At 38.9% G+C, this 22575-nt stretch overlaps 3 protein-coding genes across 5 annotated transcripts in view; all 3 read left to right on the forward strand.

The window, feature by feature from the left end:
• Positions 1 to 750: 750 nt before the first annotated feature.
• Positions 751 to 11846, forward strand: LOC106923531 (uncharacterized). Of its 3 annotated transcripts, XM_088010524.1 has the most exons (20): positions 752 to 1010; positions 2258 to 2386; positions 3047 to 3151; positions 3235 to 3336; positions 3450 to 3653; positions 4008 to 4211; positions 4321 to 4389; positions 4732 to 4845; positions 4929 to 5054; positions 6259 to 6462; positions 7295 to 7402; positions 7479 to 7580; positions 8304 to 8411; positions 8488 to 8613; positions 8705 to 8854; positions 9207 to 9326; positions 9396 to 9497; positions 9570 to 9695; positions 10891 to 11037; positions 11115 to 11846. In XM_088010524.1, the coding sequence occupies exons 1-20, from the start codon at positions 941 to 943 to the stop codon at positions 11177 to 11179; spliced, it is 2481 nt and encodes an 826-aa protein (XP_087866650.1). In that variant the 5' UTR covers positions 752 to 940; the 3' UTR covers positions 11180 to 11846. The 3 variants fall into 3 exon arrangements, with proteins under 3 accessions (XP_087866651.1, XP_087866652.1, XP_087866650.1); XM_088010525.1 differs by lacking the exons at positions 7295 to 7402; positions 7479 to 7580 and having other exon boundaries at positions 751 to 1010; XM_088010526.1 differs by lacking the exons at positions 4321 to 4389; positions 4732 to 4845; positions 4929 to 5054 and having other exon boundaries at positions 751 to 1010.
• A 770-nt stretch (positions 11847 to 12616) lies between these two features.
• Positions 12617 to 16059, forward strand: rbm43 (RNA binding motif protein 43). Its single transcript, XM_014996649.2, has 2 exons — positions 12617 to 12722; positions 14210 to 16059. The coding sequence occupies exon 2, from the start codon at positions 14210 to 14212 to the stop codon at positions 15248 to 15250; it is 1041 nt and encodes a 346-aa protein (XP_014852135.2). The 5' UTR covers positions 12617 to 12722; the 3' UTR covers positions 15251 to 16059.
• A 94-nt stretch (positions 16060 to 16153) lies between these two features.
• Positions 16154 to 22575, forward strand: part of myo1g (myosin IG) — a 44456-nt gene continuing 38034 nt past the window's right edge. Inside the window, exons 1-2 of the mRNA XM_014996628.2 lie at positions 16154 to 16284; positions 19178 to 19278. Of these exons, the coding sequence (XP_014852114.2) occupies positions 16267 to 16284; positions 19178 to 19278 (119 nt within the window). The 5' untranslated portion in view covers positions 16154 to 16266. The remainder of the gene's footprint in view (positions 16285 to 19177; positions 19279 to 22575) is intronic.

Consider the following 22575-nt stretch of genomic DNA (forward strand, 5'->3'; position numbering starts at 1 on the left):
ATCGTCCTTTCAATTATAAGATGGAAACATACTTGAGTCACTGATTTTAAAACCTTAGCTAATCAATACAAAAAAATCGGGTTTTGCCATCAATATGATAGTAATTAAAGATTGCACATTTGAACACTGAAGCTGTGAAAATTTCAGTCTGATGCTAATTAAGGACACTAGGCATTTAAGGAAACAACCTCTTAATAAAATGCAATTCAAAAATACTTGAAATACTGAAAAACTATTAGTGTGACTAAATATATTTTAAATATTTTATTGATGCTAATTTGAAAACAAGACTTTGATATCAAGTCTAAATATGTTTTTTAAAAACATTTTAATCATTCTAATGTTTCAACTATAGCTAAATACTCTAATATGTATTTTTGACAAAGAAAAGATGCCTAATTGTGCATCTTTATAATCTCTTTGTGTTCCGAGATCTGCTGTGGAACCTCTGAAGATTATGGTGCAAAGAATATTACAACCTGGAGCAACCTTGTTATTAAACTGTGATACAACCATCCAGTCAGAGGCTTCTTTAGCGATGGTGGTGTACTGACTGCTACAGGAGATGCTTCTTAGTCACAGCCATTAGCATCTACAACTCTTTGAAGATATTTTGGTAATACGAGTTGAAACATTAAATTTCCCTTTAAGATTAATAAGTATTTTTTTGAATTGAGTTGAATTTCACAGTTTTAACTAAGATTTTGTTGCTAAGCGACGACGACAGACCGAGTGACGCGTCATCAACACCCGCCGCCCGCCTTTTTCTGTTGGAGCTAACCGGAAGAAAACAAAGCAGTGATTAACGTAGTATTTACTGCGGCAGCTGGCGGATTTTGACCTTTTCCCCGGGGTTTCATGAGCCCGTAGCCGTGTGTGCTGTTCGGTGGAGCACCGCAGGGAGCGGTGGGGTTTGATAAAAGCGGTAAAACCTTCCGTGATGAAAGTGAGACAGACCGTGAGGATGGACTCCAGCACTGCTAGCAGCATGGTGGCCCACCGATCTGCAGGTAGCCGCTTCTACTCATTACTACAGCACAAACTGGGAGGAAATCACTCCGCTTAGCTGCTCTCACCAACAAAGCGGTTGCAGATGTGCAGAAAATAATTTTCAGGTCGAGTGAATCCCTTGGTTTCTCATGGATTCATGAGATGCATCCACTCATCCTCCCAGGAACTGATGTGCTGTTTTAGTAAAATCACAGCAACACTGGAGCTGAAACACTCTCTGCAGACGTGCATTTGAAAATAATAATGGGTTGTTTTATGGAAATATAATGCAAATTTTGCTGCAATCCAAACCCAGTGTACATTTAGATTTATAACAGCTTTTATTCTCTCTAAAGAGGACTTGGCCCAGTGATGCTGTGGGTCATTGTGTCTTAGAGTCTCTATTTCTGCTTTAATCTGGTTAAATTCTTTGTTTTTTCTGACTATAGACTAGAAACTAGCCCACATGATTAACTGGGATGAATCAGTAAATTATTGCCAAATTATATAATTAACTCTTAAATAAAGTTGCACTGATTGCAATTTTTAGGCTGGTCAATGATTTTTAAAAAGCTTGACCTTCCGATTTTTAAAAATAAGTGACACTGTGAGGTGTTATAAAGTCACAATACAACTATTGAAGCAGATCCACTGGCTTCATTTGATAACTTTTATAACTGTAATAATTATGGTTATTATTATGCCAATATGATATAACAATATTATTGTGACTGCAATAACTTCTGGAACAAGATATTGCCCAGAAATATTTATTATAATTACAGGCTTAATTAGGATCAATATGAACTTTATTAAAGCAAATTTTATTATGAATTTAATTTGCAACAGTTCTGTCACCTTAAATCTTTCTGGACAATACTTCCCAGAAGTTATTATGATAAATGATAATATAATGGTAATGGCATAATTATGCAAGAACACATTGTCAAAGATCTATAAACTTTATATTCTAATAAAATTTAACACTGGAAGACATTATTATTGAGCTTGTTTTAATTTGTCATGTGATTAACTGATTTATTGATTAATGCGACAGGCCTGGCAACAAATGTCTCAATAAATTTAAAAATTGCAAAAAAATTTTTTATCTATTTCTGTGCACTATTTTCAAACAAACCATTGAAAAAAGCTAATTTGATGGTACTCTTGCTTATTATGATTTACTTTTGAATACTACAGTTTTATTTTAATAGTTGTAATGTGAATTAACAGTACTTTTCCTGTTATTTTTTGGTTAACCAATCAGGGAAGGAAAGCTCCAGCTCTGATGAAGAGGAGTTCGTCCCGCTGTCGAAGCTCCTCATGAGGCCGCAGAGCGACGACAAGAAGTCATGTGACAACGCCCAAGGCAACGCCAACTCAAAGAAGAGCGGAGGTGACGCCGACAAAACACTTTATTTAAGGCAGGCAGGGGTGTCCAAAGGGCGGCCCGGGGGCCACATGTGGCTGTTCGAGTGATTTTGTGGGTCCCCCAAATGCAATTAAAGAATGATACAACTTTGTCCTGTCCATCTCAGGTACAGACTTTTTAATCAGGGTAAAATTATTACCAACTTAATTTTCTCACAATAGAAAAGCACAACATAGAGTATTTGTATTTTTATAAACAATTTTTATTATGAGTAGAACCACAGATATGTGGAGACTTTTACTGACAAATTGCTGTACATGATGTACTAAACTTTAAGCATTTTGAAAGAAAGTGACTCAAATTATTTTCGTACAACAGAATAAATTTGTTCAATAAAGTCCAAAAGTTTGAAAACTAGATGAAATTTCTTTTAAGTTTTGGGTCTACAGTCAATTACATTACGTACTTTTCTGCAAAAAAACAACAAAATGAATCGGCTTTAATTGCTTAATTTTGTTTGAATTTTTCCATTATTATTTTTTACTGTTGAATCTTTCCATATCTGTATTTATTTTTCACATCTATATTTTCGATTCTGGCCCATGTGATAAAAAGTTTGGACACCCCTGCTTTAATGAGAACAGGTTTCAGTTCGGATGTTTTTAATGTTGGATTACTTTCCAGCTTCGGATAATTCATCAGATGACGAGCCGCCAAAAAAACCAGCAGCGACAGAGAAGAAGGAAACTTCTCCTGCCAAATCTGACGCCTCAGAGGCCAGACACTCCGGTGACTTCGCCTCGCATCCCGTTTCTGCAGCCCGGCTCCTGGAGGCCGGTGTGAATATTTATTTAACTTTTTTTTCTCCTCAGATTCCAACGCAGCTGACGACTCCGATAACGAGCCTCAGGTGAAAACATCCAAACCTGCAGCCAGAGCATCGAAGAAGAAACCAGCAGGCAGGAAGAAGAAAGGTGGGATTACGTTTTGTCGGCGCTGCTTCATTTCGGATCGTTGTCCACATGATCATTCCTCCACCACCGTGCCTCATGGATGAGTTCTTTAGTGCTAATTTTTCTGTCTTTAGCTTCAGATGATTCCTCGGATGACGAGTCGCTACAAGAGAAGAAGAAACCAGCAGCAAAAGACAAAACGGATTCTTCTCCTCCCAAATCTGACACCTCAGAGGACAGGAAGTCGGCTGACGACTCCGATAACGAGCCGCTGGTGAAAACATCCAGACCTTCAGCCAGATCAGCGAAGAAGAAACCAGCAGGCAGGAAGAAGAAAGGTGGGATCAGTTCTTCTACTACTTTGCCCTCTTTCTTTTTCACTTTCATCTTTTTCACTTTCCTCTTCTACACTTTCTTGTTTCTTCTTCGCTTTTGTCTTTGTTGCTAAATTCGTTTTCGCTTTCTTCGCTTTTGTTTTTCTCTTCTCTTCTTCACTTCTTTTTGTTTCTTCGTCACTTTTGTTTTCTTCATTTCCGAAGAAAACAAAAGAAGAAAGCTGTGATTTCTTTTTGTCGTTGCTTCTTCATTTCGGATCTTTGTCCTGTGTTTATCAACTAAAAAGTCCACATGATCATTCCTCCACCACCGTGCCTCATGGATGAGTTCTTTAGTGCTAATTTTTCTGTCTTTAGCTTCAGATGATTCCTCGGGTGATGAGTCGCTACAAGAGAAGAAGAAACCAGCAGCAAAAGACAAAACGGATTCTTCTCCTCCCAAATCTGACGCCTCAGAGGACAGGAAGTCGGCTGACGACTCCGATAACGAGCCGCTGGTGAAAACATCCAGACCTTCAGCCAGATCAGCGAAGAAGAAACCAGCAGGCAGGAAGAAGAAAGGTGGGATTACTTTTCTACGTTGTTTCAGATCACTGTCATATTTTTATAAGCTAAAAAATGCCAAAGCATCATACCTCCAACACCTAACCTCACAAATTTTTCTCTTTAGCTTCAGATGACTCCTCGGACAACGAGTCGCTAAAAGAGAAGAAGAAACCAGCAGGCAGGAAGAAGAAAGGTGATAAAACTGATAAAGTCAGACGTTGCTTTTGAAATGTGGTTCACCAGAATAAACTAGAAAAATAAACAGTTATTTTCTGACTCATTTTGCAAGAAGCAGAGGATATCTGCCATGTTTGCTTAAAGGGACAAAGCTACTGCTGCAAACTATAGAGCAACTTTCTGGAGAAAAACATTTTTATTAAACTCTTTAAGACAAAAAAAACGAGGAAATCATCAAAATTATCTGTCATCTAAAAAATAATGGCTTGTGACTGCAAGCTGGAAGGGGAGCGGTGGCAAGCCATCATTCCTCCACCACCGTGCTTTAGCTATGTTCTGTTTGAATTGTTTCTTGTAGCTTCAGACGACTCAGACGACGACGAGCCGCTGACCAAGAAGAAGAAACCAGCAGCAAAAGACAAAAAGGAAATTTCTCCTCCCAAATCTGACGAGTCAGAGGACAGAAATTCTGGTGATCCTTCACACATCCTCATGTTTCTGCAGCTCAGCTCCCTCAGGCCGCTGTGAATATTTATTTTTCTTTTGTTTCCTCAGATTCAAACGCAGATGATGACTCTGACTACGAGCCTCAGGTGAAAACATCTAAACCTTCACCCAGAGCAGGGAAGAAGAAGAAAACCCCAGGAAGGAAGAAGAAACCAGCGGGCAGGAAGAAGAAAGGTGGGATTACTTTCCATCTTCTTCTATTGCTGCTGCTTCCCATGTTAGCAGCTGTCTGGAACGTTTTCTCTGCAGCGTAATCCTCTTTTATTAGTTTATTTTTACATTTTAATTGTTTTTTAATTTAATTATTGACATTCATATTGATGTATCTGGTTTGGTTCAATTATTTTCTTACACTCAGTAAATTTATTTCATGTTTTTATTTTAAACATGTTTGAATACAACAGTAGCTTTCATGAACAAACTGTATTATTTTGCAAAAAATGTAGAACTTTTAATACATGTAAGCTATTTTTGCTCACTGAATGCATTTCTCTATGAAAATCTTCCATTTAGCAGAGCTAACATATCACACATTACAGGCTTTGTAATTTTTCCTCAGTGACACTAGGACAGTTTTAAAACACAATCTGGAACGTTTAAACATAAACCTGCAGATCTAACTACATTAGATCTGACTCTATTAACCTAAAATATGGAGGACCAACCCAAAATACTAGACTAGATGTTAGCTGCTAAGCTAGCGGGAAAGCTAGCATGCCAGCGCCGAAAAGCTAACATGTTACAACAGTTCACTCCCAAAACGTGGTCAACATAGGACTAGTTAGTGTTGTAAGAAATTTTACATGATTAAATCTTCATGGGAATCATATATGCTTGATGGACGTTATCAACCCTTAATCAAAGAAGAATATGACGAACTGTTTACATCTTGTTTACTTCTTCATGTTTCCCAACCAGCCGACTTACGGGAAGCACTGCCACCCTGTGGTCTAACTAGGTATTACACGTCCATTCAATACTTTCAACTGAATTTTTATTGTTATATTATCAATAAAACAAAACAATGTTATTAAATGTTGCATTCATGTTAATGTACATTCAAAGACATAGCTTAGAAATAAAATAAATATACATAAAATATCTGATTAATCAGAAATCTCATAAGGACCTTTCCTTTGGACTATTACATCTTTACTTTTATCACTGAGAATACCTCACACAAGAACAGTGCAATTAACAGTGTGCTAATGTGTTTAGATAATTATTTTTAATCATTACAAGTTCCTTCAATTTGATTTTGTATTTAGTTTTTGTCATAAAACTTTAAAATCTTGGCTTCACCTTTCTTTTATGAAGACATTATGGGTTCTGTTTGTGTTTAGTGCTGAGTTTTCTATCTTCAAATCATTTCTCGTAGCTTCAGATGATTCCTCGGGTGACGAGTCGCTACAAGAGAAGAAGAAACCAGCAGCAAAAGACAAAAAGGATTCTTCTCCTCCCAAATCTGACGCCTCAGAGGACAGGAAGTCGGCTGACGACTCCGATAACGAGCCGCTGGTGAAAACATCCAGACCTTCAGCCAGATCAGCGAAGAAGAAACCAGCAGGCAGGAAGAAGAAAGGTGGGATTACTTTCTTCTTCTGCTGCTGCTGTAAATGTTTATTAGTATAAATTATCTCTGATTGAGGTTTTCCAACCATTTTTTGCTGTTACATTACTTTCGTATTTTTTTGTAAATGTGAGACGGTAAAAAAAAATGGCTATAAAAGCACAAAACCAGAAAATAACTAAGAGAATTAAAGTGAGAAGGCAAACTTTTCTCCACGGTGCTGACAGGAGGAAGAACAACGGGAACGGGCGGCGATGGCAGAACATCAGACAGACGAGGGGGGCAGGTTGTGAACCGACCGGATTTCAGGTTGAATCCTGAATGTGTCGGTGAAGTTGTTGTGGTTGGAGTGATGTGGTGAAACGAGGCCGATTTGGTGATGATGAGAACAGCTGAGTTTTCACACCCTCCACTGCACAGCCGCAGCGTTTATATGCGCAGCATTTCAGTCCACAAGTGGCCTGGACTTTGACTAGACCAGATCAGCATCTCGGCTTTTCTTTAGGTTCCTGTCTTTCAAATCATCTTTTTTGTTTGTTTTCAATCTTGTTTCTAATTTTAATAAAATTTTTATAGTTTCATTTTCAGTTTTTCCAGTTTTAGGTCCCTCTATAGTTTTAGGGGTATTTTTTGGTTTTTTTTGTTTGTATTTCAGTTTTAAACATTTTTTTCTGTTCAAATACTTATCTTAGTTTTTTTTTGTTTTTGTTTTCTTTTTTCAATTTCATTATTTTCCATTTCAGATATTTTTTTTGTTTCAAATCCTTTTTTCAGTTTCAGTTTGTAGTTTTATTTTGACAGCATAGATTCTGTTTTTGTTCTGATTTTCCTCTGAATCCTTCAGACGACTCCGACGACGACGAGCCGCTGACCAAGAAGAAGAAACCAGCAGCAAAAGACAAAAAGGAAACTTCTCCTCCCAAGTCCGACGAGTCAGAGGACAGAAACTCTGGTGATCCTTCACACATCCTCTGCAGCTCAGCTCCCTCAGGCCGCTGTGAATATTTATTTGTCTTTTGTTTCCTCAGACTCAAACGCAGCTGGCGACTCTGACTACGAGCCCCGGTTGAAAACATCCAAACCTCCAGGCAGATCAGCGAAGAAGAAACCAGCAGGCAGGAAGAAGAAAGGTGGAAGTACTTTCTTCTTCTTCTGCTGCCGCTAATTAGAATAAATTACATCTGATTGACGTTTTCCAATCATTTATTGCTGTTACATTATGAAAACCAACACAGTGATTTCCTGAATTTATCTTTTACTTTTCTGCAGTTAAATACTTTAGTACTTTGTGAAAAGTTTGTATATTTATGCACATTTTCACACCGCAAAGGTTTTTGTGCATACGCAGCGTTTATATGTGCAGCATTTCAGCACACCAGTGGGCTGTACTTTGACTAGACCGGATCCAGTGGGATTACTCTTCTATGGAGTCTTTTTTTGTCAGATGTTTTTTTTTTTGTTTGTTTGCTTTAAATCTTTTTTGTTGTTTAAATTTTTTCAGTTTTAGATGATTTTCTATTTCAGTTTTAAATATTTTTTAAGTTTCAGATGTTTTTTCCAGTTCCAAATCTTTTTTGGCAGTGTCAGTTTTTTTAATCACTTTAAAATCTTTAATGTTCAAATCTTTTTGACAGTTTCAAGACTTTTTTTTTCTTTTACTTTATTTCTGCTCCAAATCTTTTATTTTGGTTTTAATTCTTTATTGTTTTAAATCTTTTTTTTTTTTCAGTTTCACAATTTTTTTCACTTTAAAGTTTTTTTTGTTTCAAATCATTTTTTTCAGTTTCAGTTTGTAGTTTTATTTTGACAGCATAGATTCTGTTTTTGTTCTGATTTTCCTCTGAATCCTCCAGTCGACTCCGACGACGACGAGCCGCTGACCAAGAAGAAGAAACCAGCAGCAAAAGACAAAAAGGAAACTTCTCCTCCCAAGTCCGACGAGTCAGAGGACAGAAACTCTGGTGATCCGTCACACATCCTCTGCAGCTCAGCTCCCTCAGGCCGCTGTGAATATTTATTTGTCTTTTGTTTCCTCAGACTCAAACGCAGCTGGCGACTCTGACTACGATCATCAGGTGAAAACATCCAAACCTCCAGCCAGGTCAGCGAAGAAGAAGCAAACCCCTGGGAGGAAGAAGAAACCAGCGGGCAGGAAGAAGAAAGGTGGGATTACTTTCTATCCTTCTGGTTATTTTCTCATCCTGGTGAGTGAAGCGTGAGATAAAACGCAGCGGTTGTTTTATTTTCTCCTCAGCGCCGTCGGAGCGCGACGAAAGCTCCGACGACGAGCCGTTAAGCAAAGTTGCTCAGAAACTTCCTGCGAAGAGGAAGAGGAAACCCGTCCAGCTGTTCTCTAAATCCTCTCCGGTTGTGAAATCCAAGAGGAACGCCTCCAGGAAGAGCGGTGAGCCCAAATCTGCCTTTCCAGCAATTTTCTCTTCCTCATTTAAACAATCAAATTCAGCTTCAAATCTTTTTCTCGGTTTTAAAAGTTTTTCTTTTTCAGTTTCAGATCTTTTTTTTGTTTCAATATTTTATCCTGTTTGAAATCTTTTTTTAGTTTGAAATCATTTTCAGTCTCAAATCTCTTTTCCTGTTTTTTTATTTTTGTTTTAAATCTTTTTATTGGTTTCAAATCTTTTTTTCTACAGTTTCTGATCTTTACTTTCAGTTTTAAATATCAACTCTTCCTCTTTAAAAATGCTTCCCTCTTAATTTAAACCAATAAATTCACTTCATTTTAACTTGTTTTTAAGTGAACTACGCTGAGACGTCGAGTGAGCACAGCTCTGATGACGAGCAGCTGCTTGTGACGAAGACGACGACGAACGATTCATCCAGGAGAGCGACGGCTTCCCAACGAAAATCCCTAAAAGGTGATCCGGTTGCCAGTCCGATTCCCTCTGCCATCAGTTCAGCCGCTAAGCTGCCGGTTTGATTTTTAGACGCTTCGTCTTCCGACGACGACGGCTCTCCCCGACGGAAACCGGGTCGGAAATCCACGAAGAGCAAGAGGCTGCGAGGAAGACCGACGAAGAAGGCCTCAGGTTCTGCAGCAGCAGATGCAGGCTGATCGCTGCCAATCACTCGTTTTAACGTTCGCTGCTTCTCCCTGGCAGGAAACTGGGATGATGACGACAGCTCAGATGACGAAGCTGCGGCGAATCGCTCCAACCGGAGAACAAAGAGCAGAACAAAAGCTTCGACCCGGAAACGGAGGAATCAGAAGCAGAAAACGTGGAAAGGTAAAAACAGGGTTTCACTGCTGCAGCTTTTATTTTACTGACGCTGGAAATTATCCCAGATTTTAAGACAAAATGTGGCACCAAAGGCTGGAAAAGTCCAGCTTCAGTCACCAGTAATGAAGTCATTTAAGAAAACGCATTATGTTTGTACCTGCAGTCTAATAAAAATAGCACAATTTTATGGAGCTAAATTGGAGCCATAATTTTCATTCAAAATCAAATTGGATCTGAAAAAGATTTTGAATCAATTTGATCTTTTTTTTGTTTTTGTTTGAAATCTTTTGTTTTCCGCTTCAAATGTTTTTTTCTCTTTCAAATCTATTTTTCTGTTTTAAATATTTTGCTTTGTTAATTTTTCTTCCTGATATTTTTGTTTTACATTTTTTCAAATGCTTTGATTTTTTTAAGGTTTAAAATATTTTTTTTCAGTTGCAAATCATATTTTTAGTTCTTTTCGGTTTTAATCTTTTTTTTTTTTTTTTAAATGTTTTTATTTTCAGTTTTTGTGTTTCCCATTCTTTCTTTACATTCAAACATTTTTAAGGCTTCAACTCTTTTTTTCCAGTTGAAAATCTTTTTTTTTTGTTCAAATCTTTTTTCACTTTATTTCATTATCAGAAACAGTTTCATGTTTTTAATGGGGTTTTTTTTCATTAAAAATATTTTATTTGTCACTGAAATTGTTCCTGTTTCCAGAAAACATGTTTTGTTAAACAGTTTATCTGCACACCATGTGATCAAACTGCTACATTTTTCTGACACCACAGTTTAGGTCAGTTAGAAAGCAGCAGATTGAACTGAATGGTGACTTCAATGCTTTTCCTCGTTCTGAGAAGCACGCGGTGACAGTGGAGAGGGACAACTGGAGAAGAATCCTCCAACGGCTCCAGATCAGCATGAGCGGCCACCGGCTGAGGGAAAGAAGGAACCAGGTGTACTTTCTATAGAGGAACAACAGAGAATAAAGCTAGAAGCTGAAATAACAACAAATAATGCAAAGTGGAGAGTAGTAGGAGAAAGTAGCAGGGCTGGAAGCCCACACAGCTACAGAGATAGCTCAGGTATTTCAGGTAAATAAAGTTTTAGGCCCAAGCGCTCGACCATGTGGTACTCCAATGTGTGTAAAGAAAAATCGTTTGTAGCTAACAGACCTGGAGTTTGTAGCTTCCTGGTCATGGTGGTGTTTTTGTTTCAGACGTACCGAGCAGCATTTCAGACGAGGAGGCTGCCATCCGAACAGCCAAACACACAGAAGTGACCAGAAAGGTGAAAGTCGCTCTGCAGAGGTGTGACGGCGAAGACAAAGAGTCCGCTGCAGCCGCCGACACTAAACCCACAACAGGTGAATCTTCACGCCGTCCGCCGTTAAACCTGCAGCGATCTAACGAGGGCGCTAACGGTTTGGTTTTTTCTCCACAGAAGAAGAAGAGACCGAAGAAAAGTCGACAGCAGAAAACCCAGAAAAATCCTCTGAGGAGGAATAAGAGACAAAACTTTCCTTGAAACTAGTTAGTCCTGAATCCATCTGTAGGCTTTTATACATTTTGTTTCACGTTTTTTAGGTTGGGGATCAACTTTTCCAGGTTCCTGAAATGATTTTTGTTTTCTTATTTGTGGCTGTTTGCCTGAAGTTCTTCTTCTGGTTTTTAGAAAATGTTTTTAACCGTGTTGTGAGTCGTCGTCCACTCTGCATGCAGGTACACACACCTAGTTTTAGGATTTTCATTTTATATCAGTAGAAAATTAGGTGGAACCCTCCTTTAGTGTCATAATAAAATTATTTAACCACCTCCTATGAAAAATGTTTCCCAAAATATTTCAAGTTTAGGGAAGGAAATTGGATTTCTAAAACATTTTTTTATACTTTAAAAGATCTCTGGCAGTGTGAGTTATTGAATTATGTGATGTTTTGGGCGTAAATGAGTTAAAAATGGGTTTTCTCTCTTTTTTGGAGGAGAAATGATGGTATTGTTGGAAATTATAACTTTGTTTTTATTTTGTTTTTCACAATAATCTTCTGAGGTATGCTATAATTGTCCCGTTTAAGAAAGATGTTTCATGTTTAAAATATACCTAGTGGTGTGTTCCTTGATGTTCAAATGTGCAGGTTTTATGTATGTTAATATTAAAATTTGCTACATTATTTGAAAATTTGTCTTTATTAATTTTCAATTACAAGAATTTAAAAAAAATATTTGGAATGATTTTTAGAGATAAATGCTACTGCAGTGTTATGAAAACAAGGCGCACTCATTGTTTGCATGGTATAATTATGTATCTTAATGTTGACTTGAGTTATCTATTTGTGATTTTATTTATTGTTAAGTCAAATAATTGATATTCCTCTGCTGCCAGATATTTACACTAATCATTGGTATAATAATTTTGGATGAGAAAAAAAAATCCAGAATTTACTAATTTGCACAGAAAATCAAAATATTTTACAAAATGGAGTTTTTGTTGAACTATTAGATCCTTAAATATCAATAAGGGATCATAAATTTATTAAAATTACTTTTCAGAGAGGAAATATATATAAAAAAGCAAGAATTAAACTATTACGAGCATGAATATGAAGTTAAATAAATACTTGAGTGAAATTAGCCTTTACGTGTCCACGTACTGAGCAGTTAGACGTAATAATGTGGGATGTAGTGACCTCTAGCGGCGCAGCTTGGACTTCACGAGCGATTTTCGTCTTTTTAATCCATAAAATATATATTTTTAAGGAAAATAAGTAAATTGTATTATTTTTAGGTATTGGGTTTTAACTTTAAAGACATGTGGGGAACTTAAATCGTTAAGTTTATTGTAGGATTTAGTGTACTTTCTCCATGTTTTCCTCTCCATGGATTTGAGAAGTGAGGTCTGTTTCCGCTCTGAAACCACGTCCGCATTTCATGCTGCTGGTTTTGGCTTTGTGGTCGAACTGGTCTGGATCGGATATGACGTCAGCAGTTTCGGTTTCGACCTACTGTCAAGTCGCCCAGGAGCGGAGCAATGAAGTAAAGAGAAGTAAAATTTACAGTAAGTTTCACCTTGTCCAGATGTTTTTAGCTGTCAGGCTAAAGCTGCTATCCATCAGACTGAATTACACAGGAATAAATAACATCACGGTCTGTTTGTCACGTCTGTGCGAAATGTTTTTATGTGTTTATTGTGTCTATAGATATGCATAATATTTTTAATTCCTATATTTAAGGTTCTTGTTGGTCGGTTTCTGAGTTTGGGTCCAGAAAGAACCAAACACACACACAGCTGACAGGAAGTTTCACTTTCGTTGGCTCGTTCAGACTGAAGGAAATAAACAAAACATGTTGATATAAAATATGAGAAAAGTCAAAAACAGAAGCTGAGAGTGAAAAGTAAGTTATTATCTCTGCTTCTGCAGGGATTAATTGCCTGGTCACGTGATCACCTCAGTTTGTTCAGGTGTGTGTGTGTGTGTGTGTGTGTGTGTGTGTGTGTGTGTGTGTGAATGTTATGCTTTAAGAAAAACCACAAATAAAGAAACTTCTGCACCAAAAGTGGTGGAAATGAAATTAATACGGGGTTCCAAGTGGGACAAAATTCCCAGATCACATCCTGATCCTGAAAAGTGATCAGATTTATCTGATCACTGCCATTGATTTATAGATTTCAGCTCTGAGAAAATGAAAAGTTGTCCTGCAAAACCAGAACAACATGACGAAGCAGGATCAAAGTTCGTTAATTATCTCCAGGATTGCAGCTGGGAGGGAACCACTCAGTTTATTTTCCCTGAGTTAAACTTTAGATGGGTCTTATGGGGCTGTAGCCCAGGGCCACATGCTCTTTTGGGATGGGGCGCCCACCCAAAAAAGTTTTTTGTATGTCTGCATGTTTGTAAACAGTTCACCTCATATTAGTGCATCTTTTGCTACAAACGATCAAGCATTCACTAAAGAAATGCTGTCACTGCAATAAAATGTTTATTTAATGTTTTTAAAAAAGGAATTGAATTATTTATTTAAATCTTTTTACGTATTTGTATCTTTCAGTAAAAGCCTTATGTGGTTGAAAGAAAAATCAGCAGAATGACATTTTCTTAATCGATTAATCATCAGAATAATTGATATAATAATTATTTAATATTCAGAATAACCAAAACAATAGTCGATTAATTGTCAGAATAATCAGTAGAATAATGAATTAATCATCGGGACAATCAGCATAATTAAGCATCAAGACAGTCAATCATTACAATAATGAATTAATCATCAATAATCAATAGAATACTCAGTTAGTCATCAGAATACTCAATAGCATATTAGTTTTATCATTAGGATAATCAATTAATCATTAAAATAATCAATTAAAATAATTAATCGGCAGAATAATAAACAAAAATTAATAAATCAGCAGAGTAATCAACTGCACAAGCGATTAATCTATAGGATAGTCAAACAATCGTCAGGATAATTGATTATTAAACTAATCGTGCAGCCATGAACGTTGTTAAAATTTATTTTTTTATTTTTTACTTGTTTCTGTAGATGGATTTCCCGGTGGAGGCCACGGTTCACATCGACCGGTTCCAGGATGAGCGGGAGGTCCGGCGGCTCCTCCAGTCGTACGGTTTTAAGGTGACGGATCTGGGCCCAGGTCGGGTCCAGGTAGCGGGTTTGTTCCATAACCTCGAGGCAGTGAAGGCCCGTTTGGAGCGGCTCACTGAGGCAACGCCGCGCTCCTCCTCGGATCTGCCGTCCGCTTCGTCCGGAGCGATTTCAAAGCACAGCAGGAATAACGCAGATCCAGGTTCCACACAGAGACGTTCAGCCTCTCTGGGGCCCAGAACTTCCTCCGGTCCAAAGCACCAGGCGCCAGATTATCGGACTCCAGGCGCGGTGATTATGATCGACTCTGATATCTACATGTACGCCAAGCGGTTCAGGAAACAGCAGCTGGACGACCTCCTGACTCGGCAAGACGTCCAACATGAGGTGAAGGCAGAGGAAGAAAACGCCATCATCAACCTGCAGGGTCCAGACTCCGCGTCGGTGTCCAGAAACCTGCAGCTGCTCCTGGAAAGCCTGCGCAGAACCCTCCGGACCCAAGAAGTCCTTCTGTCGGACCTCAGCGCCGAAGGAAAACACCTTCTAGGCAGAATCCGAGAAAACAACAACTCCTTGAATTCAGTTCTGGTGTTTGAGAAGAACGACAGACTCCACCTGGTCGGCCCGTCCAAAGAGAGCTACAACCTGAAGCAGAGTCTTCAGGGGGGCCCAGTCGACCAATCAGGAGCCAGAGGACGGCCGACCGATCGGCCCAGGAGAGAGAGGAGCCGATCGGTGCCAACCAGGAGTCAGAGGAGTCCAGCGGCTGACGGGGAGGTTTCCTCATGGAGGGGCGGCGGACAGGAAGCGCCAAGAGGACGAAGCCTGTCGGAGTCCCGCGCAAAACGGGAAGAAGAAAAACTCGGAAGAAAAGACAATCATGTTCAGACTGCAGAAGGCCGAAACAGAGGCGGAATAATTCAGTCTTTGAGAAAAACTGTAGCAGGTTTGTTTAAAAAAAAGAAAAAAAAGGACAAATAATCATTTCTACAAATACCCGAATCACTGCACTGAAGTAATCCCAATTCACATTTCAGGATTAATTATGAGCTTAAATATCCTGAAACGGCTGTTATAAGACATGAAATGAATGTAGCTGAGATTAAACTGCAGGAATCAAAGTTTGATCAGTTTTTTAAGTAATTTTAGGGCTGCAACTAACTATTATTTTAGTAATCGATTATTCTAACAATTAATCGGATAAACAAAATGCACAAACTTTTTACCTTTTTTATACAACATAAGAAATTCATTAAAAGATGCAAATAAACAACTAATTAAATTCTTTTTTCAGAACCAGGAGAAGCTAAAACTACTTCAGTTATGGGTGAAAAAAGAAGGTTTTTCATCTTAAATGCTAAATTTATATACATTTTTTGTTTGGTTTTGGCTTCATTTCTGCTCTGGCTCTGTTGTTTCAGGAAAAATCCTTTTTAACTCTAGTTAATGATTAATCAGTTGCTAAATTAGTTTACCATAATTTCAATATTTGATTAATTATGATTAATCGATTAATCGTTTCAGCCCTAAATGATTTTTTCTAAAACTTATTTGGAATTTCTTATATTTATTTTAAATCTTAAGCACAAATCCAACAACAGCCCAGGATAAAGGAGAGTTTTAACGAAATGAAGGAATTTATTCGTATAAAGTTTGAATATTTTCGTCATTTCTGTTGTTTCGTAACAGAATATTTGCACTAACATGGTTTAAAACACTGAGACTGTAAAACACTGATGGAAGGAGTCGCTGTGAATGTTTGGATGTGAAATAAAACAGATTTCCTCTGATGGCCTCTGACGTCGTTAATGTTGCTGCAACACCTGAGTGTGACTCGGTGACGTGCCGGAGCGCCATGTGGGGAAGCGGGAAGAGGAAGCGACCCAGAGGAAGTTTGAATGGAGGATCTGAAAGGCAGCTGAGGTTACACAACGGCCGCTCGTTTCACTGAAAGCACCGTCTGGTTCCCGAGGAGCACCGCGAATCGCCAGAACGAGATGGACGCTGCGGAGGCGGTAGGTGTCCTTCAGTCTGTCAGAACCGTTCGGGTTCGGTTCGTCTGAGTCGGCAGAACTCGGGGCGGTTCAGAACTCAGACAAACTGAACCGCTTCAGTTCGTCTGATTCACAGCAAGTCTGACTAATCTGAACCAAAAGTTCAACCTGGATCACGCAGAAGAAACATTTTCATCTTTTTATAATCGTTTTATTACGTTTTTACTGTATTTGCAACAATCCACGGGTCATTTCTGGGTTGTTTATTATTGTCATTAAGGTCTTGCCATATACAGTTATTGTCACTAGAGTCTTCCCATATTTCTTCATTCCTTTGTGTTTAGTTTCTTTTAGGCCTTTCCATTTTTTTTATTTTTAAATCTGTTTCTAAGTTTACCTCCATCTGTTTCCTGGCTGCACAGCGAGCAAATCCGACCCAAATCCGATTTTATTTTACCGATATTTACAGCATCCCGAACGATCCAGTTCTGATTGGATCCAGCCCAGTTTTGAGTTTGGTGAAAATAAATTCGATATTCGAAGCGTCTGAACGGTTTGTTGACTTTTTCTGTCGTTAATGTGAGACATTCAGCTGCTAGCTGTTCTTTCTTCTTTTTTAATCCTAATCCACACATAACTGGAGATTTAAGTTGGTTTAATATCACTAAAAATGATTATTTATATATATTAATGCTGAACAAAGTGAAGATTTCAGTGCTTAGTTTTCAGTCACAGGTTATATTTTGGTTAGAAATTTATTAATTTTCTGAAATATTCCTGGAAAAGACAGACTGCCATCCTGAAACTTCCTGAATATTTTCCTGGAAAATATAAGTTAAAGTTTTCTAAAACTTCCAGGGTATTTGGTTTATCGCTCAAACAATATCTTTATTGACGTAATCCATTTAACTCAAACCAATATTACCTGATTAATCCTAAATTTCAGATGCTTTCTATAATAAAACATACTTGAACAATGTTTTTATATAATTTGTAAATATTTCAACATGCATGTCTTCTTGTATCCACCAGAGGGCGCTGCAGTCTAACTTTCCTCCTGTTAAAGTTGTTTCTGACATACTTCAGTTCAGATTTGGAGCTGAAGGCTCAGTGGTGCCTTCCCAGTAGATAAATATTCTCCTCCCAGGATCATCTGAAGGTCAAACAGTCAGATTTTTGCCTGAATCCGGTTTAATCTGAAGTTCTCCTCTTTAAAAGCTCAACCCTGGAAAATCCCAGATCTGAATCTCTTGCAGCATCGCTCCTGTCTGGGCTTGAAGAGACGAGAACGAACTGCAGAGACATGTTGGACCTGCAAAGACCGAGACGTAGAGGAGATAAACTGGAGCTCAGACCCATAATCAGTTCATCTATGAAGGGATGAACTTCGTCCCGCTGGGCCTCTCGATGTTTAGCAGGTTTCCTCCATTGCCAAATTACTGAAGGCTTGAAACTGGAAATCTTGTTTTAGTTCTTTAAGTTTTTATTTTCCAATAAAATCAACTTTAGAAAATCAACATCCACATTTTTACCAACATGATTTGTTTGTAAATAATGTTGGTTTCAAACAAAACCACCAGGGAGAATCGCCAGGCTCAGAATGGAAAGGCAGCTAGCAGCCCTGCAGACCCCACACATGCTGGACATGCTGTGCTCAAAGTTTCTTATTTAGTTTCTTGAGGGAAACTAAATAAGGATATTCATCCTAACTTTTTGTTAAAAAGTATTAATTAATTATTAAATTATTAATCTGACTGACCCAAATAAATAAATATTTTTTATAATTTAATTTGGGAAAAAATAAAGAAATAAAAAAAGAAGCTGACTGAGTCAAGTCATACAAATTAAACATTATTCCAATAAATGCTTAAAGTCTGTAGAAAGTGATGGAAAAATTCACTTATTTTATTATTTTATAATAACTTTGGTACTGAGCTAAAACAGAAACGTTTCTAATGGTTTAATGTGAGAATAAATGCTGATGGGTCTGAATTTTTCGTGGTTTGACTCGAACCCACCAGTTCTTGTAAAGGATGAACCCGCCTATATTAACATTTCCTTTCTGGTCATGAGAAACCGTATCTGTGGCATCAGAACCCGCCCAGCCCGGTTCTGCTCTGACTCACACACTTCTGGAGCAAAAATTCAACATATTTATTCTCAAAAGTAAAAAGTACCCATCCAAGAAATCACTCAAATAAGAGTAAAAAAATATTTGGTAAAAAGTGCAGAGTACCTGATCAAAATAAAAATCACACAATCAGTAAAAGCTAAGAGGAAATGTTATTTTAAGGATGAAAATTACAATTATTCATATAAGTAACAAAAAAACATTAAAATGTTTCCAAATCAGTTTTTTTTCCATATAAAACTTAACAAAAGCTGCAGGTGTGTGTCTGTGTTTGGTGAATTTTTGGTTAAAACATGTTTGGTTTCCATTCAGTGGGTAGAAAATTCAGAAATTTTACACAAGAGTAGAGATACTTGATAATGAAAGTACAGCAAAGTAAAAATACTCCTCAAAGTACATTTGTTGAGAAGGTAAATGTGGTTAGTTGGGTGTAATCTCTGGTTTCTCTGGATGAAACTCATCGGTTTGACTTTGTGGAAGTTTGAGTGAAGGTTTGACAGGAAGCGAGTCGGAGGAGGATGAGAGCGTTTATAGACAGACTGCAGCTCTCGCTGCGTTGCTGCCTGACAGCGTGACGTGTTTCAGCCTGCAGGCCGCAGCCGCGCAGCGTTCAGACAGTCTGACGCCACGCCTACAGCCGCCCCAGCCGGGACCCAGAAGTCAAACTCACTTCTCTTTCTGCTTCCTCGAAGCCGCTCTCTTGCTGCCTCTCCCTGAGTTTCCCCTCTGTGTGTGTGTGTGTGTGTGTGTGTTTGTTTCTTCTGGTGTGTTTGAGGAGCGCAGGCAGGGATGGCGGAGCTGGAGGGGCTGGAGTTTGGGAAGTCGGACTTTGTGCTGCTGGATGAGGTGACGATGGAGCAGTTCATGGAGAACCTGAAGCTGAGGTGAGAACGTCAGATGTCAAAGGTGACGCCTGACTCTGAAATTAAAATTAATTCTCTATTTTTAAGTAAATTGGTTAAAATGATCAAACCTGCTGGTCTTACCGGCACAGCTGGAGGCCTGAGAGTCATTTCTGGGTTTTTGTCAGAGTCTGAGTGACGTCTGCTTCTTGTTTCCCGCTCCGTTTGTAAATCTTCACCTCTCAGCTGAAGCCTCTGAATGGATATTTTTAGCCCTGATATTCTGTCTGGCCTTTGTGTATTTTACCAGGTTAATATCTCAGTTTCTGCTGTTTTTAAACTGGATGCATGCAGCCTCACTGTTTGCATGTTTTGTTTTGAACTGTTCTGGTTCAGTTAAAGTACCTGGAAACCTTCATTTAGTTACTTTTACCCACTTTAAACATGCTATGAAATTATATTTTGATGAAAATTTTCACTTATTTTGCTGTAATTCAGAGTTTTGCCAAGTTAATAACAATCAATAATACCTAAACTCTAAATTTACCCCTCCGTTAGCTTCAGAGGAGCCATTTTAAACCATAAAGTTTGTTATTTTTGTAACAAAATAATAATAATGTAAAGCAGATATTCTAGACCAAATTAAGAAGATATTTATCTGTAAAACAATTGGCGCTAAAACGTGAAAGAGCATCAACCAGGGATGCTTGCAGGTCGAGGGGACCGTACAAAATCTGTCAGAGGGCCAGAAATGGCCCCCAGGCCGCAGTTTGGACACCCCTGTTCTTTACTACTGCCGCTTATGGCGGCAGCAGATTTTTATCCATCATGTTTTTTGGTTAAACTCTTCAGCTGGATGGATTTTTGCTCCCATTATCAACCAGTTGCTGTGATGCGTAACCATGGCAACAAGTTATTGTTGTCACAACCAGGAGCAACTGATTAGCATCTCAAAAACTCGAATAGCGGCTAACCTACTACTTTGAGGTGTTGAAAATTAGGCTGAATGGATGCAGACAGGAAGTTGAGAGCTTCTCTTCTGTCCATCACAACAGGAAACAGGAAGTCTTTGGGAAACAAAATGGATGAACTTCAAAAATTCACCCAGACAGAGTTTTACCTGCATTACATCAGTCAAAGGAACTGCAGGATCTTATCCTCTCCTCTAACATCTCTGCCCAACTTTTAAACCAAACAGCCAGACGGATTTAAAGAGGAGTGGCAAAAGCAAAACGCAGACAATGTGGATCAGCAGAACCAGCTAACAGCTGATGTCGACATCCAGGACATGTTTCTGTGGTCGTCTCCGCTGCACTCACACTGAGCTGCTAGCATGTGATGGTCATTAGACTTTTATACAGCTGCTGTCTTCAGTCAGATGCCTCTTTAGAACCGCTGCAAGGCTGACTGCTACTGGAATCCTTCCTTTAACCCAGCAGTACCTGTTCTGAAGAGGCGGCCGGGTTCTGCTGGGTTCTGCTGAGTAGTTCTAGTCAGGATGAGCAGCAAAATGAACAAACTGGGAAAAACAGACAGGATTTTCCAGTGTTTTCTGTTCATGATGTAGTTTTATCACTGAACAGAAGAAGAGTGGAGGAAAATAATCAGAGTTTTGAACATCAGATCTTTTCTTCTCACTTCGAGGAAACTGACTTTTACTCTGTATTTGAATTTGGGGGAGTTTGGTTCTTTATTTTTCCAGATTTCTTTCATTTTCAGAATGATTTTCGTTCTCGTTTCTGCATTGGTCGGTTCTCCATGGTGTTCTTCCTTCCTCAGGGCTATTCCCCTGTGTGTTGACCAGATGATCAGAGGATCTGTGAAGTATTGATGTTTAGTTAAAATACAGCTTTACAACTGGGACTTAACACTTTATACCAGTGGTCCCCAACCTTTTTATTACCACGGACCGGTGAAGACTTGGAAAATTTTGCTGCGGCCCGGGGGTGGGGGGAGAGAACCGTCAGATAAGGCTTCTGCATGTTGGTGTTCCCGCTAAATCCTGAATATACCTAATTTGAGTTTTCTTGGGCTTTTTATCGCAGCATAGCCAATCAGAAAGCGCGGTGACGTAAGAACAGAGGGGAATCCCAAATAGCTGACATATCGCGCAACTGAGAGTCCAGTGGATATCAGAGATGATATGTGGAAATGTTTATTATTTTATGTAAAGGTCGTTATTATATATGTTTATGTTTATTCAGTTAAAAATGTTAACCATGAAAAAACATATTCACCTCCAAATCATAGTGCAGCAGATAGAGCGGCTGCTCCCGCTGTCTTTTATCCACCGCCTTTTCTTTCTGTTACGTCTTTTATCTCTTAAAATGACTCCACAAACTGTCACTATTGCTTCTACATCGTCATCCGTGTTTGGTTATTCTAAATTCCCGTATGCTATGTTGGGGTTTTTTACTGGATTATCCTCTGGAATCGGGATGTTCGTGTGGTGTGTTCCTCCTGCCTTGGACACACGACCCGATCGAACCTGTTGTACTTTTATCAGCTCTGTGGTCACAGAGGTTTGGAGAATCGGCCGACAATCCTTAAATCTTGCCGTCTAAACCAGACTTAAGACTCACAAGCTCTACTCATCTCCTCTCGACCAAACGCTCTCTGACTCTGGTCGCTATGGTAACTTTTACATATCCCTTCAAAATAAGATACAGATGCGCCACAAAAACGAGCATTTTACTTTCGTGAACATTTTAACTCACGATAAAGACTAACGGAGCCCTGAGCTTGTTTCTCTGCAACGAGACGGTCCGATCAGGGAGTGATGGGAGACAACGACACCCGAAGTGTTGCTTATATCCACAGCCTGCTTTTCTCTACGTGGCAAAGCAGTTTGAAGCTTCATTGCCACATTAGCAGCCGGTGTTATACCCAGAAACGCATGCCTGCCCAAAATTGCATCCCCTCTCGCGGGAGCGCGCATCGCTCTAAGCTCTCGCATATTGACGAAAAACGGACTGAAATATGACCGAAGAGGAAATTTTAAAGATATAACACCGGTCAGAAAGACGCATTTAGTTCAGTGTCAATGAGATGATATTCAGAAAGGATTATTTTACTGATTGATTTTAGTTTCCTCTGCGATGAACTCTGCGTAAAGTCTATCACGTCCTCGCATGAGGGTGTTAATTATAACCTGTCAAATGACCGACGGGCTTTAAATTTTCATGTAGTTAAAAAAAATAACCGGTCAACAGCACATGGCGCTACACCCACCCGCCACCAGGAGGCGGCACCCTGCTACAGAGCCAAGAAGGGCCGGTGGAAACGCGGTCACTCCGAAATAGAGGCGAGCCGAGCCGAACCGGGTTGTTTCTATTGCCG

This window comes from Poecilia mexicana, unplaced genomic scaffold (assembly GCF_051168715.1).
Source record: "Poecilia mexicana isolate PSO_F unplaced genomic scaffold, ASM5116871v1 scaffold_11, whole genome shotgun sequence".
Lineage (NCBI taxonomy): Eukaryota > Metazoa > Chordata > Actinopteri > Cyprinodontiformes > Poeciliidae > Poecilia > Poecilia mexicana.

Coding starts and splice junctions, on each gene's coding strand:
- LOC106923531 (XM_088010524.1), top strand. CDS start 941: ATGAAAGTGAGACAGACCGTGAGGATGGACTCCAGCACTGCTAGCAGC. Junction 7,403..7,478: donor GTCAGAGGACAGAAACTCTG/GTGATCCTTCAC, acceptor TTGTTTCCTCAG/ACTCAAACGCAGCTGGCGAC. Junction 8,855..9,206: donor GAACGCCTCCAGGAAGAGCG/GTGAGCCCAAAT, acceptor CTTGTTTTTAAG/TGAACTACGCTGAGACGTCG.
- rbm43 (XM_014996649.2), top strand. CDS start 14,210: ATGGATTTCCCGGTGGAGGCCACGGTTCACATCGACCGGTTCCAGGAT.